The sequence below is a fragment of the Centrocercus urophasianus genome, unplaced genomic scaffold (assembly GCF_019232065.1).
Source record: "Centrocercus urophasianus isolate 14NV4802_14NV808 unplaced genomic scaffold, USGS_Curo_1.0 seq_19, whole genome shotgun sequence".
NCBI lineage: Eukaryota > Metazoa > Chordata > Aves > Galliformes > Phasianidae > Centrocercus > Centrocercus urophasianus.
Window position 1 is genome coordinate 19179018 of NW_024884744.1, and position 17700 is coordinate 19196717.

Consider the following 17700-nt stretch of genomic DNA (forward strand, 5'->3'; position numbering starts at 1 on the left):
CAGATGGCTGCGACATGGAGGAAAGTGAAGTACTGCTAATTGGCTGAAGTTTTCTGTGTGCTGATGGACCCTCACCGGGACTCTTGCACATCCTGTCTCTGTTCTGTGCCTCTTTGAATTTTCCCCACTGGTATCTGTTTCAGTCATAGACCAGAGCTGATAGTTCTGGAGCGATCTCCCTCCTCCCAGTTCATAAAGTGAAACTTAGGGAGAAAACATTTATCCTTACTGAGGCTCCTGCTTATCACCATGTCTTCAGCTCGCGAGGCACGGTGTGAACCTGGCCTGGGAGGCTGCCAGGGTCAGAAAAGCATAGACTGTTTTGCTTATCTTTATTAGTGGGTATCTGGAAGCTGTACTGTCCTGTGCATGTGCTGAGGGCTGGCTGTGTGAGTGGCATCCTCTGCAGGATAGCAGGTCTGCCCCTGGATGCTTCTGGGAGGGTGTGTCTGCTTTTATGTCTAAAATGGTACTCTAGAGCATGTTCAGAGCAGAGCTTTGTGCATCTGCAGAATTCCATATGGGAAGGAGTCAGAAGAAGATAAAATGGAAAGAATTGAGCTGGTTATGTTGCAGTGTGGGTGTCATCCCATCTGATCTGCAGGAGGCTGAAGTTCTCCTGTGTTGCTGGTAGAGTGGCAACGTGATGCACTGCCTCTGTTGCGTGCAGCTGTAAGGGAAGTCAGCAGGAAAGGGCTGTTCAAAACATTCATGGTTGCCTCTCTAGCAGCTGAAAGCAGCAAACTGCTGCACGTGGCAGTTGATATTGCAGAAAAAAAGACTGGTGATGTATTAGCACCTTCAGTGCCTTGCCAGGCAGTGACTTTGAGTGATACAGTATGTCCTTGCATAAATCTTCATGAAGAGTTTGTATTGCTTGTGCTCAGATTTTATATATATATATAAAATCAGCTCTCTTGATTGCATCATCTGAAAGTGTATCTTGCTTGCTTATGCTTGTAATTTGGAGAGTTTTGTGCTTGGTTGGAATATTTCAGATTAGCCTAGTTTCCTCTTCCCTCCCCATAAATGAAAGTTAAATAAAAATAACTGTTAGCTTTCGCGGGCGTGCGGTTTGGCGCAGACCAAATGCTTATTTTATCTGAGGCCTCTGAAGGTGGAAGGAGATGTTTCAACAAGTCCCTTGGAGGCTGGCAGAGGCGCAGGGCTGGAGAGCTGCATGCTGTTAGCACATCTGCATGCATAGGTGGAAGCCATCACCCTGCTGGCTCTCACCGGCCTCTATCAGGGCTGCTCTTGGTCTTGTTTTTGCACAAGTCCTCTTTTGGCAGACAGAAGATCTGAGGCTGCGTTTGCCGAGTCTTTGGGAAGGTAATTCTTGGCCAGCCACAACTTTGAATACAACTTTTTGAGTTGGAATGGAGAGATGAGGATTTTCAGTCACCGAAGGTGCTCTTCTGCTGTTCTAGAAACTCCTTTTTAGGTCAGATTGAATAAATCTGATGCTGCTGGAAAACAAAACCGTGGAGAAGACGGTCTGAGATTTGCTGGTTCTGTGGATTTGTCTGCAGCGTTGAAATCATCTGGGATGGGTGAGCTGCTGAGTGCTGGGGCAGGAAGTGAGCTGCGGCTAAGGTAGCACCGTCTGAATGCACACTTGTCAGAAAGCTGCTTTCAGCTAATCCCTGGGAGGAAGTGAGCTATAATCAGTACTCTGTGAGCTAATCACAGGAAATCTATTGCTCAACAGGAGCCTCGAGGGGGGGTGGGAGGGGAAAAAAGGAAAAAAAGAGAGGAGTGTTAGAAAAATACCCGTGCAGACATTGCGTTCTGCTTTTGTATTCAAAAAATGTTTGCCCCGAAAAAATAGAATATCTGCTGAAAAGACCAGCCCTCCAGAGTGCATTGATGAGCTGCACAATGCCTGTGTTTGTTTTCTTGGAAGGTCTTTTTGTCCCCTTGTCCGGAATACAGAAGCATCACGGCTGGTCTCCTCCAGGAAGGTGTTCTGCTCACGAATGGTGGTGCTGGGAAGGCTGAAGACGAGATAACAAATTAGGTCAGTGTGCTGGGAATGTCTCTGAACATCTCCCCAGGGATTTTTGTGTTACAAATCAAGAGTGAAACAAGACTCTCAATCTCCCTCGTCACACCAGTCTTTTCTTGGAAGTAGCACAAATGAGTTCTTTTCTTGTATTTTTTTTTACTTTGTCTTTTTTTTTTTTCCCACTCAACATTCACCTTGGAGATTAAGTTAAGGCATCTATTCTGCTCTTTTCCTCTGTGCTGGACCTGCCTGTCCCGGATGCTGCTCTCTGTGCATGACAAGCGTTGCCAGCAGCGCCCTGTAAGGCTCTGCAGGAAGAGAGCAGATGACAGCGCTGCCGCCACGCCGACTGCTGTGAGGATAACTGGCCTTTCCCAGACCTCGTGCCCTGAGCCAGAGCGGGGCTGGGCAGAAGCCCTTAAGGGTCAGGCTACTTTGCACTCTTTGTGTCTCCTCTCTTTTCTTCTGCTCCTCCCATCGGACATCTCATAGTTGTGTTGTACTGATTTCAGGTGTTGTGCATGCAGCCGTGCCCGAGTGCTCTGCACTTCTTGCAGCAGTCCAGGTGCTGTCCCAGTGGGGTTCTGCAGCCACATCAGGCTGCAATTTCAAAAGCAAAATGGTTGTGTTTCTTAGTATCATGCTAAAGGGTAATGGGTTACTTCTGCTTTTTGGTCAGCCCTGTAAAATAGACTTCCGTTTGACGTCTGTGTTGCTCCTTTGGTGTTACATTGATGATAGATAAATAAGCTGAGCAATTTTTACCTGCACGAAGCAGGGCTGAGTTTAGTTGGCAGCTCCACGAGCTTCCCATCAGGGTGCATGTATTGCTGGGGATTAATTGTGGCTGCTGAGAGGGACAGCATGAAGTGAGGCTGTGCTGTGGCAGGGGTAGGAATTCACATCTGTGCTATCAAACAGCTCCAAGCTCAATATTGCATTTTCCAAGCATTAGGCCGGTTTCTTTTTGCATCACATCCTAGACATTGAAATACAGGTGAAGCTTGGAGGACACAAATGTATTAATTTGAACGTTTTACAAAGAAACTCCAACTCCTTATGGATGTTATGGATCCTCAAGATTTTTCTCTCTCTTCCTTCCCCTGCTCAAGGCCTTGCAGTTCTGCACAGTTCTGCTGAGGTATGGACACACATGATGTATGTTTAAAAACTGATATGCTCAAGTAAAGCATGCTAGGAAAACTGTGACAGCACACAAAAGCAGGTAGGAAAGTGCTCGTCTTTGATTTCATTTTATTTCCCTTTAGTCATTCTGCAAACAAGACAGAGATGAAAAACATTTGTCCTTTCTTAAAACTCAAAGGAGCTGAAGAGCAGCCCTGGGGCAGAGCGTGCTGCCCTGCTGCCCAGCATTGGAGCCCTCCTGCTGCTTCTGCAGCAGGACAGAGGGTGCGTTTGCTCTTCTGCTTCTGCAGCTCAAGTTATGAGGGCACTGAGGTCTACAGAGGATGAGGAAAGTACATCCTTTGTCCACAGGGGGTACTGTCATATGCAAGAGATACACACCAAGAATCAGAGCTGTGCGGTCACAGGCTCTGGCCCCTGTGATTATGTTTTGTGGAGTAAGTAGCAGAGCTGCTGGGAGGAAAGGGTTCAGCTCTGTGTCTTTTTTTGTGAATGTAGTGGGTTGCAGTGCTGTTCTGTGGTGGGAATGAATCTGTCTGAAGTCTGTAGTTAAGTATGGTTTGCAGCCTCACAGCTTGTCTGTGGTTCTTTCCATCACTTTCTAGTTCTGGTAATTAAACATAGTGCCACTGTGACTGTGAGGAATGCACAAATCCATTATTAGTAGTAATGTTATCTTCACTGGCTAAGGTGAATCCATTTCCATTGATAACATCCTTTTCTCTCTGTTACCTGTACTTGATTGTTGATGGGACAAGAATGATTGCCCCTACCTGGTGTCTTTTCCTGTGAGAGAAGAGGAAAGGAGCTTCTAGATGTATCTCTGCAGTCCTTTATTTTATTTCTCTATTTTTTACCTCTTCCAATCATGGCACCTAAGGCCAAACCTCTACAACCACTTCAGAAGTGCTTCCTGGGCAATGGAGGTTTCTTCTGCATAATGAAGAGGGGCTTAAGGACAAAGGAGGAGGGAACTGCTCCTTTCTTTCACTTCTTCAAGCTTTAGTGAGCTTGAAGGATTTTAACTGCAAATAACAAACGCGTTTCCTTAGGTGTGAAGCTGATCCAGAGCATTCTCCCACAGCCAGTTTGCTCCATCAGCCCTGAGCTTCTCTACCTGATGGTCCCTGCAGCCCCACATGGACTTGTTTTCTTCTCTCCTGCTCCTCAACTCTATTTCAGGTAGAGTCAAGGAAGCTCCTGAACACTGAACACAAACCAGCTGGTTGGAGTTGCAGTTCAGAGGTTCAGTACAGGTGCTGTTACATCAGTGCTTTGAAGTGCCTCATTTTCTGGTGGAATAGATGGATTTGGGGTTTCCATATAGTTGCTTCCAACCTGTTGCTTAACGGTTTCTTCTCTTGAACATACGAAGTGCTAAGGAGTAGTTATCTTCAGCTGTGATGGCAAATATGTGATGAACTTGTTTGTGCTCTTATCACTGAAAATTCAGAATTTTCACTATAGTGAGGATTCCATTTTGAAAACATGCAAATAAAAGTGGGAAAGCGTAAAAATTGGCAACCTGAATCTCATGTTACGGCATTATTAGGTGGCTGGGCTGTCAATGAAAGGATGCAGGGACTTAGCACGGGCTTGGAGGACCAGTCTGTCTGTTTCAGACACAGGCTGGTTGGCTGCCTTTGCATCTTGCTGTTGCTTATATCAAGCAGCTCAAAGCAATGCATGGATAGATGGGTTTTACCCCCTTGTACTCCAAGTGCAACTTCAGAGCTGTGTTCTTGCTGATGCAGACCCTCCCTTCTGTACTGTCCTACCTCTGCACTCCTAAAAGCTGATTCTATAGAGCAGGACTCTTCAACTGTGGTGATTTGTACAAGGAGATTATATGTCTCAAACTGGTGGCACATGCTTTTGTGAAAGCAGTGCTTATTGTTAGGAAAGAGATTGGAATTAAAATCCCTGTGGATTGGCTGCTCAGTCGTGCTGTTAAATTCCAGGGTTCTTTTTTCCCATATTGCAGGGTAGGTACTGGAAAATTGAGAAGATCCTGCAGATAACTTGCAACATCTGAAAGAGCAATCAGTAAGCAAAAATGGAAGGCTAGGAACCACGGTCTGATCTACGGCTGCGTCCCCACCAGCTGAGTCCAGTGTTGCAGGCCTATTTATCACTCTGTCATCAGGAAAAGGGCTTGAAGGCAGATTTGTCTAGGTGGATGTTGTGCAGCTTTGACAGCTGTTTCCCATCAGTCTGTAAGTCTGTGGGGCAACCCACACATGGTCACTTCTCAACTGAGGCTGCCAGAACTTTGGTTCATGCTGTTTGTGCCTCTGAAGGTATGTGTACAGAAATGATGTGCTTTCGTGGGCATTCATGGTGGTAATGCATTTCAGTCTCTTTTGAGCTTCTCAGTGTAAAAAAGCTTGCTCTCGTGCTGCTTTGGGCTGCTGGCCTGCTTTGCTTTTCCTAGTTGGGATTTGGCAGCGTTCTTCTCTGCGGTGTGTAACAGCAAGGAAGGACAGCCCTCCTATTTGCAGTTCTGTGAAAGCCACACACGGCGTGCAGTGCAGTGTTTGTACTTTGTGAGTAAGACGTGGGTAGCGATAGCAGGTTGTACTCACTGTCCCAGCCTGGCTCTGAATGGCACTGACAACATCACGAGAAACAGAGGAGGGGTGCTGACTTCTCTTCCAGGGGGCTAGCTCATCTTCTGGGCACATTGAGGAATGAGGGGCTTGTTTCTTATTCAGCTGACATGGAGAGATGATTTCTGTATGCTGTTTACAGCGTATGCCTTTTCCTTGGCGATCAGCAAAAAAAATCTCCAGTATATCATGGGGAGGGAGGAGAGGCTGCTGTAGGTTTCATTGAGTGCATGTGGAACGCCTCCTGCAGATGCTTTGTTGTGCTGTGTGTTGGCACTGGTAGCTGTCTCTTTGTGCTCACTCTTGTGTTAAGAACTCTGGTAGGATTATGACAGTAGTGTGTGAGTGTGTATTTACATGGGTGTTTCTCACAAGTGAAGAAAGTGTGGGATAGAGGGTTGAAGCTGTGCACGTCCTTGCTCAGAGGTGGAATACAGTAGATCTGGAATCTAGTAGATCTGTATCTGTGCTCTTTTATTTAGGCTGTGTAAATTGGGTAGAGATATTCTTGATTCTGCGTAATGGGGACGGTGTGTTATGGCTCTAAAAGTAAGCTATTCTGCTCTCCACAAGATAAATGACAAGAAAGGACTCTGTAGCATGAAGCACTGAGCTAGAACTGCCCTTAGGTTACACTAGTGTCCTTACGTGCTTTATCACTTGAGTGTATGAAGCCTTGATGTGAACAGTTAGTGAACCAGACTGGGGAATGGATGCACATCTTAACTGTCTGTTCTTTCTAACTGGCTCGGTGTTATCACTGGAGAAGCCTGTCACTGCATCCCACAAGTGCTGCTGCTTGCCCTGTGAAGGGGTGGCCCAGGGTGGGAGTGGGGAGCCAGAAGGGAGGAAAGGAGCTCTTCCTTGAGGGAAGCATCAGTGCTGAGCAATGCAGCGCTCGCTGTGCTTTTCAAAGATGAATTTGTACCTCCTTTCCCTACTGGCCAACGAAAGAAATGCTCTGTTTGTGTCTTCCGTTCTTGCTTCATATGGTTTAACCAATATTTCTGTTTCAGAGTCCTCACTAGCTGTTCAGAACCATGTCTGACAACGGAGAACTGGAAGACAAGCCACCAGCTCCTCCTGTGCGGATGAGCAGTTATGGGGGAAAGGACCCGTTGTCTGCCAACCACAGCTTGAAACCTCTGCCCTCCGTACCAGAAGAGAGAAAACCTAGGAATAAAATCATCTCCATATTCTCTAGCACTGAAAAAGGTAAGATGCCTCCATTTTCTATCTATTTCTTTATTCTTCTTCCAAGGTTTTGTAGCGCATTATGCATTTGAGTCCATAATCTGCAAGTGAGATTGTGGAATTTCTTTACTGCAGCCTGTCTGAGTATTAGAGAAAATGCAGGAAGTTTGATCTGTGTGTTCAGTGAGCTGTTCTTTCCCTTTGCCCTGGATTGCTTGAAGATGAAGTGCTCAGGAAGAGAAACTGAATGAGTCCTTAAGAAAAGCCTCAACCTAGTACTTGTCACGTTTGCTGCATTTTTCAACAACCCTAATGAATGTTTCTGATTCCTGCATATCATGTTCCCTACCATTTTGCTAAGTTAAGAACAGATTTTTAGTTTAAACTGAGCATCCGTCTGTTTTGGAAGTTACTTGATGTTAATGACCATTAAGGTGGTACCTTTGAGGTAAGAAGTGGGAAAGCAGGGGGTGTTTGAAGGAGAATAGGGAAAAATGAAGTCCTCCTCCAGAGATCAGATCTGTGTAACTGCACATTTCAGGTTAATTACCAGCAGGGGAAAATCTACCTCTGTGTAGAAATGGCTTCTAACGCCTGCTAGAATGGAAGCATGCAGAGATTTACTGGCCTGACCTGAGACTGCAGTGTGTTTTGTTACTCTGTACCCTTCAGTGTTTTTTAAAATTTATTCCTGACAGCAGTCAATGCTAAATGTTAATGCATGTTGACATCAGTTGTGTTTTTGGATCGACTCAGCAGCTGTCACTGGTAGTTGAGCGCAGCCTGTCCTGCATTTTGGGACCAGTTGGGCTGTGTATCTGTTTACAAACACTTGGGAATGGGTTACAGAAATATGACGTGCTCCCTATGGAAGAGCAGACACTGAAGCAGAGGAATGTGTTTTATTGTTCTGTCAGTGTTAGGAAAGATGTTGCACATTACTGTCTTGTCACGGGGAAGACCTGGCTGCTCTCAGTGCTTTCCAGTTCCACTCCTGGCTTCCTGCACTGGGTTGGCACTGATGTGTTAGGTAGGCCTGGTTCAGACGTGCTGACACAGGTTTGTCTGCTGAAAGAGACTTTGCTCCTCTGGTAGCTCATATTCGCTCCACTAGGAGTTTCCCCCAATGCTGGTGTTGGTTCTCACTCAGCTGTGAGCAAATGGCAACAAATGCTTGCAGCAGGCTTCCTACGCTCACAGATAGCTTGCCACAATGTGGCAGCGGTGCTGCTGGGGATGGTGGGTGTGTTTTCCTTTTCAGAGGATGGAAAGGTTTGGCTTTTGGAAGCAGAACAGTTATTTCACAAGGTCACTTATTGTGCAGCAACTGGCTGTGGATGCATGGCAGCAGTACAGGTGGTGGTCTTTTTGTCTGGTAGAGGTAAAAGCCTTAAAGAGGTAAGTCTGTAAAGCAAATGTGAGAAGGAAGTGCAGGCTGGTAGCAACACCTTGAGAGCAAGACTTGGGTCTGTGGAGGAAAGTGCTCTGAACTAGTAATACTGAGTAAGACTTGCTTGTGTTGTGAAATGAGCTGCTAATGCAAGCAGGCACAGTGTGGCTGGAGAGCTTTGTAAAGTGTTAGAGTGCCTTTACTTCTCCTCAGACATTTCCTCTTTCCATCTTGACAGTGGGTTCATTCATTGCTGGAACGGCCATGAGGGTGGTTGGGGCATTGTCTGAGGTCACCTGAAATTGCTTTAAAATGTGAATACTTCAATTTGTTCTGTAGATACTGTAAATACCAACATTCATTTGCATGCTTGTTCGGCGTGTCTGTGGATCAACTGACACTTGGTGATGCAAAGTAGAAGTCCTTACAGCAAAAGTTGTGCCACTTTGTCTTTTAGATGTTGAAAAGTATTTGAAACAGTGTCCTTCTGAAGAAAAGTTCTGTGTGGTATCACAGAATCACAGAATTGTAGGGGTTGGAAGGGACCTCCAGAGCTCATCGAGTCCAACCCCCTGCCAAAGCAGGTTCCCTACAGCAGGTCGCACAGGAAGGCATCCAGGCAGGTCTTGAACATCTCCAGAGGAGACTCCACCACCTCCCTGGGCAGCCTGTTCCAGTGAATAATGATTGATAATGATGTGATATGATGGTATGATAACGTGGTTGGAGGTAGTTGTTTTGTTCATTGCGTAGCTGATGTGCACTCCCATGGGAAAGGCCTGTTTGAGGAAAAGGTGGCTTTTTATTCTGCTGCTGGTGAGCTGTATGCTGGGGTGTATGCAAGACAGTCTTCCAAACTAACTTTGCATTTGGGCTGGTGCAGAGATTAATCAATTACTGCTAAAATATTGAATTCTTTTCAAAAAATGAAGGAATGCCTTCCTAGGAGATGTACAAGGCTGTTAATGCATATGGGCAGACGTGGTGCAGGGCTGATGAAGCTGTTTGGCTTTGCTCCCTTCTGTCCCTTGATGTCACAGGGTCCCTCCTCACTGTCTCATTGAGTCCCTCAGCTCCTCCCATGGGAGGTGGGCTGGGGCACTTGCTGCAAGCAGCAGGTTGAGCACAAGCAGGGCTCCTGCCCCAACTCTGAGCTAGTTCTGTACTGAAATAATCAGCAAAAAATCACATTTAAATCACCTCATCAGGGAGCTTTTGCCACCAGTTCCATTGTTCCAGATAAGTGATGAGATAGTCATCTTTTTTACTAGAGTACTTAATTGCCATGAATTTCCTTGGCCAAGCATCTGAAGTCAGATGAACCTGTGTGCATTTTTGGAAAGCTTCGAAGCAGTCTTCTCAACCCAGAAATGTTTATTCTGGAGCAGAACTTACTGAAGGAGTGCTGCAGGGAATAGCCCAGGCCCCAGGGTCGTGCATGCAACGTGCTTGGACAGCAGACTCAGAGCAGAGCCCCATGGTTTCAGCTGTGCTTTGGGGACCTGAGGTTTGCCAGTGCCTCCTGGGCTGCTGAGACCATCCTGCTGGAGCATGCTGCCATGCAAGGCTTTGCACAGGAGCCCCTTGCATTGGTACTGGTTGGTGATGCAGGAGGAGTGCATGACTAATGCATTTCAAGGGGCTCAGGCTTCATATGGGGAAAATCCGAAGTTCACTTGTGCTTCAAAATGACCGTTGCCCTTTATTAAAGGGATTCCCATTTAAACTGAGAGCTGTGGTGCAAACATAATTGGAGGTTTAAAAATAGCCTGGCCTCACAGTGGCCTTGTTAACAGAGTCTCAAGTATGTCTTGCCAAAGCATGGCTCTCTGGACTTGCCTCTTGACTGGAGTTTGCTGCTTGCATTTGTTTAAAGTCTCTGATCTGCTGTTCTCTTGGGCAGAGCTGTGTTTCGGCTCCTGCCTGGTGTACTCGGGAGATGTGTATTTGTGGGAGGATGGGGTTTATTTGTGCAGCACATTCTGGATGATTTGAGCACCAAGCCATGTTCCCTAGCTGTTAAGTGCTCTGGTACAGTAATCTTCCTGAGGAATACAGCTCTTCTTCCTCCTGCTTTCACATAAACAACTGCAAAAGGTTGGGAAGGAGCACGGCTTTCCTTAAAGATGTTAAATGAGAACATTTGACAGTCCGTTTGCTTTTTGGCTCCGACCTGTGCAGCCATATTAAAGATATCCTGTTTATAATAGCTGTGTCTTTCCACTGCATTGTTCAGCTCTCGGCAGCCCACATGGCTTTTCGTTTGTAAGCATTGTCCTGTGTTCCCGTCCTTCCTTTCCTGCCAGCAAGAGGGGATTTTGGACAGTCCCTGGCTCTGGGTGCTGTGATTTAGCTTGCCCCATCACTTGCCCCTGCAGCGTTTAACCACAGTCACTAAGCAAGCCCTATTCTATCTGCACTTTTTCTGTAATGAATCTTTACGGCTTTTCATTTCTTAAAGCAAAACAGTTTTTGTTTGTTTCATAAATGCTACGGTAAATGCAGCTGATTCAGCTCTGCTCCCTGAGCCCATAGGCATTCTCAGGAGTCAACATGCTGTTTTCTCAGTATCGAATGAGACACGCTCCACTGCTCAGTGCCAGGGCTCTGCCTTGCAGTGTGAAGCCTCAGGTGTCAGGTCTCCTGCAGAGCAAACAGCAGCTCTTCTGCCTGGGGGAAGCAAGCAGGACTCGGCCTTTGTTTCCTGAAACCTTCCAACTTTGAGCCTTTTCACTAAGTAAAGGGAACGTAATGGTGCCTAACTGGGGTTGGTATTTAGAGCTCAACAGAAACTGAAGACAATTTGCAGGGAATGGGAATGGGAAAAAATTCCCAAACCAAACCTTGTGCGTTATAAAATATCTGAACGTAATTCTGTGTGGGTTGGGTTGTGCTTGTGGTCCTTCTCATTATCTGTTTCTGCTTCTGGTGTTTCTTAGATTTGCTTTCTTGTTATATTTTTTTCTTTCCCCTTTCAGTTTAAATTACACAGTTGGTCTGAGGCTATCAATTTTTATCTTCATTGAGGAAGGCGTAGTTTGCATTAATTACCTTGAACTGAAGCAGTGGGACGACTGAGTTTTAACTGTCTTTAGGGTGAAATTGAGACTGAACTGAAGTTTCCTTCAGAGCTGTTCTTAATCCACTTGAAAATGTCAGCTTTTTCCCTTGTGAATGTTTCATGTGTTCCAGAGCTCCCTGTGCTCTGGGGCTCGTAATCTCTGATTTGATTCCTGCCACAGCGCAGTGATTTGAGTGAAAGGAGTTGGTGATTGTTACATGAAGTCTGTACTTGAAGGTATCAAACTCCTGTGTCGTGTGTGTAAATGCAGCCATCCAGCAAAAAAGAATAATGGTTGCATTCATCCCATTCATTTTGCTTGGATTTCTTATATGAAATGGGAACAGTGGGATGTTAAATCATTACTCAGTAGGTCTCTCCTTGCATTTTCAGGAAGTAAGAAGAAGGAAAAGGAACGACCAGAAATCTCCCCGCCGTCAGACTTTGAGCACACTATCCATGTTGGCTTTGATGCTGTCACTGGAGAGTTCACTGTAAGTTGCTGACAAATCAGCTGTGGGTCAGTGCTACAGAGAACATTGTGGTGTTTTAGAATGAAGAGTTAATCTCTTTGTTCTTATCAAAGACATAATTACACTGTGTATTTATAAAGCACACAGAGTAACGAGACTGTGACCTGTTAGTGTTCCTGCAGTGTCAGTATCACATCCAGGGCTTTGTCACCTGGGAGAGCCTTCCTTAAGAAATGCTGCAGGGAAGGAAACCTCCCTCTTCAGTTCGCTTTCCATAGTTTGTAATGCTGGTGGTGTTGAGTGCTTCTGTATTCCCACTCCTCATGACAAACTGAATATTCCTGGAAGGCACAGTGTTAGGAAGGGCTGGAGCCCCTGAGTGCTTGGGATGCTGAGACATCCGGAGGTATTTCAGCTGTGTTTCATCTGTTTCATCACCTTTGTAAGTCTCTGACACATATTTTGGTGTGCTTAAGGCTGCACATGTTATGCTTTTGTTCTGCTTTTTAAATGGCTTTTTATTTCAGGGAATGCCAGAGCAATGGGCTCGGTTGCTACAGACCTCAAATATCACCAAGTTAGAACAGAAGAAAAACCCTCAGGCGGTACTCGATGTGCTGAAATTCTACGACTCCAAAGACACAGCAAAACAGAAATATCTGAGCTTTTCTGCTCCAGGTGAGATGCAAGTATGCACAAAGCATCCTGAAAGGGGAATTGGGCGTTCCTCTTTGTGAACTGCTGATCTGATTCAAATGCTGAAAGAGCAGCCTACTTTTCAGTAAGGAACAAGAGATTTGAAGATGGATTTAACGCTTACTGGAAACTGTCTTTGTCCAGTAAATTTCCCACTTTTAAGTGGAAAGGGAAAGAAATGGAACCAGTTAATTCAAAGTAGCAACCAAACATAAGCACAGCCCATTAAGAAGCTGGGGATCTGTGACTGATCAGCTGGTTTCATAGTGGAGAACTTGCTCCTCTGGTCTGTGATTGAAATATGTATCTAGATGCTTTTTATCTGTGAACTTGCATGTTCCTTTTACCCACATGATGACACCAAAGATGTAAAATAACTTACTGCTCTAGGTCAGGAGCTACATGATGGGGCTTTAGAGCAACTGTCCTACAAATGCACACAGTTCCTTTTATGCAGTTCCCTTCCAAAGGACTTGCAGTCAGAAAATAGCTTAGTAATAAGGCTTTGTAATGTCCTCATCCTTGACTCAAAATACAGCTAGTGGAAGACATATCTATTTAATCACTAATTCACATCTCAGTAAGACAAGGGGGCATGTGTGTGGTGGGCAGTACTGAGTTTGGAAAACTGTGTACAGGTGAGGTGAATAGCAAGTGGGGAAACAAATAGAGCTGTCTGCTTTGGAAACTTCCTTCTGCTTGGAGATAGAGTGCAGTACTGCTTTCTTTCTTTATTACTGTCGGATTTTGTTTTCTGAGAAATGAAGAAATCTGAAGTGATCCCTGTTCTTTGTGCAGTTTACTTGTTATGATTTTTTTTTTCTGAGGATTTTGTCTTTTTCATTTTTTCCTATCTAGAAAAAGATGGTTTCCCTTCAGGAACACCAACGGTGAGTGAGTTTACGCTGTGTCGTCTTAAGCGCGTTTATTGCAGGTCTCTGTTTTTCCTGTGTACCAAATCTTATATCAGTTGTAATAGGTTGCTTATACCAATCAACCTGTACTTTTCTTTTGACGTGAGCAAGAACAATCTTAGATTTTATAGGAGAACAAACAAACAAACAAAAAAACCCCAAGCAAAATACAAATATTTAACGTTGTGAGGAAAACAATTTTGTTTGTATTTCTGTTTTCTTGAACTTTGGGAAAAAAATGCAGACCAATGCCAAAGGTTCAGAGCCATCAACAGCTGTGGCAGATGATGATGATGATGATGAAGAAGCCCCGCCTCCTATTATTGCTCCGCGCCCAGATCACACGAAATCGGTGAGAAGCCATACAACTGATGGTGCTAACCTGCATTTCACAGAACTTTTGTTTTTTTGATTACCCTGAACTGCCCATCCAGCTTGCTAAGTCTCAGGATTCCCTGATTCGTTTGACCCTGGTAGATGTACATACTGCTATTCTGTTATTTTCACCCCAGGAGCACAAACATGTGAGTTATCTGTACTCATCAGTTGATGCTGATTCTGCTTCACACAGACTGAAATGATGTTTCTAAACTTGCAGGATGAGATAAGGCTGCAGTTTGGTATTGCTGCAGTAGTCATTTGCAGCTGTGAACTTGCATTGTTTTTCAAATGTATGGCTATTGAACGGCTCAGAAGGAAACGGAATAAAGCTCTAAGAAAATCCCTGGGACTGGGGACAACTGGGAAATTCCCAGGCATTGATGACGCTGTTCATGCTAAAGCACAGATCTTTTTTTTGTCTTTTTAGGGGTAGTTGTCCTCACTATCCAGTATTGATTCCTGTTCTGTGAAAGGTGAAAATTGCAGCAAGGAAGTAAAAGGAAGGGCCCTTTCAACTATTTAGCTATCATAGGTTGAAAAGAATAAGCAAGTAGAAAACCCCAAAAATGTCTGTCTGTGGCAGTTAATCTCCAAGCATCTGTTCTGGGCAGAAGGAGCCTGCATCTTTCTTTCAGAGGCCAGTTGGGTTGTCAGCATCTTGTCTTACTGAAATCCAATGCCTAATTTCTGCCTCCAAGCTGTTAGGTAAAGTGGTGCTTAGAGATCTTGGAAAATTTGTGATTGCTTTTAACTGCAGGTCTGTGATTGTAAATGCACAATTTAAATGAGTGAATGTTATCTCCTCAAAACAGATTTATACACGGTCTGTAATTGACCCCATCCCTGCACCAGCTGGTGACGCTTCTGTTGATGGTGGGACAAAGTCAGGTGATAAGCAGAAAAAGAAGACCAAAATGTCAGATGAAGAGATCATGGAGAAACTACGTAGGTGTTTTTCATTTCAGATAAGCAAAGACTTTAGGATTTCTGGGGCAGCAGTCATTTAGCTTTTTCCCTGGACCCTTATTTCTGTGTAGAGTTGTGTGAATACTGTGCTTGGTTGGTGTTGTGTCAGACAGTAGCTGAGAGGAGCTGCATGCAGACGTTTCAGTGCTTTGGAGGTCTGTTGGGTAAAAAGGCTTGTAGGACTTTAATTTAAAGGTTGGTTGTAACACTGCTATCAGTGTGTATAGTATATCCATAATACCTCAAAATATTCCTGTTTCTGTTGTAGCTTGTTCCGTAATCTTCTTGAAGATAATTTTTAACCACAGTCATGTTCCTGTGCTTTAGTCAGGAACTGACTGGTTTCTGGAGCAAGCTAACCTAGTGGATTTGTCATAATCTCATGTGGGGTTTTGCTATGTAGAAGACTATTATTACTTGAGATAATGGGAAATAGCATGATCTGTCTTGTTAAGAGTAAAGCCTAGCAGAATGATTGTCTGAAGCTGGGCCTTTCGTGAACTGAACCAGGAGCCTTTGGCTGTTCTGTGCTATTAGTGCTGATCCACTCTTGGAGGTCTCTTGGCCAAGGCAGTCTTGCTGAAGGGGAGCAGTGGGATTGATGTGTTTTTTACCATGAGCTGGCAGAAATTGGCTGTGCTACAACAGCAGAGAACGTTTCCAAAACCCATGGTAAGATTCTGTGAGGTAATGTTTTTCTTTTTTTTTCTTAGGTACTATTGTGAGCATAGGCGATCCCAAGAAAAAATACACCAGATATGAAAAAATTGGGCAGGGGTAAGTGTTGATCCCAACTTTTATTCCCTGTGAGTTGGTTCTAAAGGCAGTGTGCGCCGTCCTGTCAGGCAGTCGCCACTTTCTGAAGCCCAGCAGAAGCATTGGCTTTATTAGGCATTGATAAAAAGATGATGAGTGCTTTACAGTGGTGGAGGTTCCGAATTGCAAAAGCACAGCCCTGTGACACCTCTCTGGGTGTATTTAGTCCTCTTCCAGTAAGATGCATTCAACCATTTTGTAATACAACCACTGAGTCTCTTGAGGGTACATTGGTTGGCTTCCTGTGTGCTAAGCTAACAAGGTTACCTTGACCGATTTACTGCTCTGGTGTTCCTGTGTGCAGTGTTCTGAGCAAAAAATATTGAACTCTAGCTTATCCAGCTTTCATTACATGTAGCTGACTCATGCTATATACTTTCCAAATATCTTTGTGTTTGTGGAAGGGTTTCCCCTGGAGGAAGATGAAAAGTAATACATGCTGCAGAAAGGGCTTCTCAGCTTTTCCGCTTGCAGTTAGCAGCACAAATTATAGGGCCTTAGCTGAGTTCAGGAGGCACAGATTGGCTCATAAATGGGAGTACTTCTGATGAATTTGCACCAGCTGACACTTCTGTGATGCTGCTTATTTTTAACACCTACTTTTTTATAGAGCTCTTAAAACTTTGAAGGCTGACACAACTTGGTGTTTGTGATTGTCTGTTCAGGTGCATGTAACGTTTTTGTTCTTCACAGGGCTTCAGGTACCGTTTTCACAGCCATTGATGTGGCTACTGGGCAGGAGGTAAGATTCCCATGCTTATGGCATTGAAAATACTTTTCCTATAAATATGTTCTTTAGTGGCTGAAATAATCTAGCTGGATTTCTTTCAGTGGCTCCAATCTTTGTTATTACCTCCCAAAAGAATGTCATGGTCATTTGTAACAGTGTGTGCCTTGTTTTGTAGTAATCAGATGATGAGAGCTAAAAATAGAGGTGTTTTTTTTTTCCTTTCCAGTGTGGAGCACAGGGAGTGAGATGTTCCAGATACGTGCTTTGAAAACAGTTTATCTTTCAAATATTGGTGGCAATAATACTCTAGATTTTCAGAAATAAAACATCTGGTCTTTCAATACTTCTCCTCTAGTCCTGTTTTGGTAGAGGTGATTCGATGCACCTTATCTGTATGGAAATAGCTTGTCCCCATCTTTTTTCTTTTAATTAAAATGCCCTCTCCACATTCTGCTCTGTTTTCACTGCTTGATGCCTCCAAACTCACGTAGTAAAGATGATGACATCAACAGAATTCTGCATCCTTGTCATTCAGGTGCAGTCTCTTAATTCCCCAGAACTAAAACACTGGGAATTAAATGCTTTAGTTTTTCCTTAATCTTCCTTGGAAAGTCTGAAAATAAGAGTTCATTTTGTTGCTGGTACATAATTGCCCTTTCATCAGTAACCACATCTACCAGTACTGTAGTAGAATATTACATTGTAATAAATGCAAGCCTCTCAGTTTCTTGGTACGTTGTCTCTTAATGTGCTTCCTGCACCCTGCAGCACTTCATGTCCTCTTACTGCAGAGTGAAGGTTTGGCCTTACTTCCTTTCTTAGAGCTTCTCTGTCCTGTTAAACAGATGGTTTAAGAATTGATTGCTTGTGTTCTCTGTCTTCATGTGTTAAACTGATACCATAGTCTGACTTCCTCAGTGCTTAATGTCTGTGGGAGAGAAGGAAGCTCTGAGAGTTCTGTCCAGTGTGAGAAGCTCAAAGAAGGATTTCACTGCTGTTTTCAGTTCCCTAGCAGGGAAAGGTGTAGGAATGAGGAGGATAGATTGCTCTTACAGATGCACAGTGACAAGACAAAAGGTAACACACACAATACCTTAAAGAATGGTAAAGTTAGATATTAGAAATTTAGGTATTAGAAATTAGAAAAGAGTGACCAGACATAGAACAGGGGCCCAAGGAGCTGGTGGAATCCTTGCTCGTTGAGATCTCCATTCAAAACTCCGCTGGGCAAGGCCTTCAGCAGGCTGCTCACAGTCAGCCACTTCGGGCAGAGGGGTGGCCCTGAGGTGCCTTCCACTCTCAGCCTGTGATTCTGT

General features: G+C 44.5%; 1 protein-coding gene across 5 annotated transcripts in view; it reads left to right on the top strand.

Moving 5' to 3' along the window:
* Nucleotides 1-17700, top strand: part of PAK2 (p21 (RAC1) activated kinase 2) — a 38990-nt gene that overhangs the window by 10419 nt on the left and 10871 nt on the right. Inside the window, exons 1-10 of one of the 5 annotated variants that reach the window (XM_042820483.1) lie at nucleotides 1782-2020; nucleotides 5139-5454; nucleotides 6780-6978; nucleotides 11802-11902; nucleotides 12409-12559; nucleotides 13436-13467; nucleotides 13736-13843; nucleotides 14685-14817; nucleotides 15552-15615; nucleotides 16348-16396. In XM_042820483.1, the coding sequence (XP_042676417.1) occupies nucleotides 6804-6978; nucleotides 11802-11902; nucleotides 12409-12559; nucleotides 13436-13467; nucleotides 13736-13843; nucleotides 14685-14817; nucleotides 15552-15615; nucleotides 16348-16396 (813 nt within the window). In that variant the 5' untranslated portion in view covers nucleotides 1782-2020; nucleotides 5139-5454; nucleotides 6780-6803. Of the gene's footprint in view, nucleotides 1-1781; nucleotides 2021-4206; nucleotides 4337-5138; nucleotides 5455-6779; nucleotides 6979-11801; nucleotides 11903-12408; nucleotides 12560-13435; nucleotides 13468-13735; nucleotides 13844-14684; nucleotides 14818-15551; nucleotides 15616-16347; nucleotides 16397-17700 lie in introns of those variants that run through there. The other 4 variants (XM_042820482.1, XM_042820480.1, XM_042820479.1 and 1 more) reach the window with 4 other exon arrangements.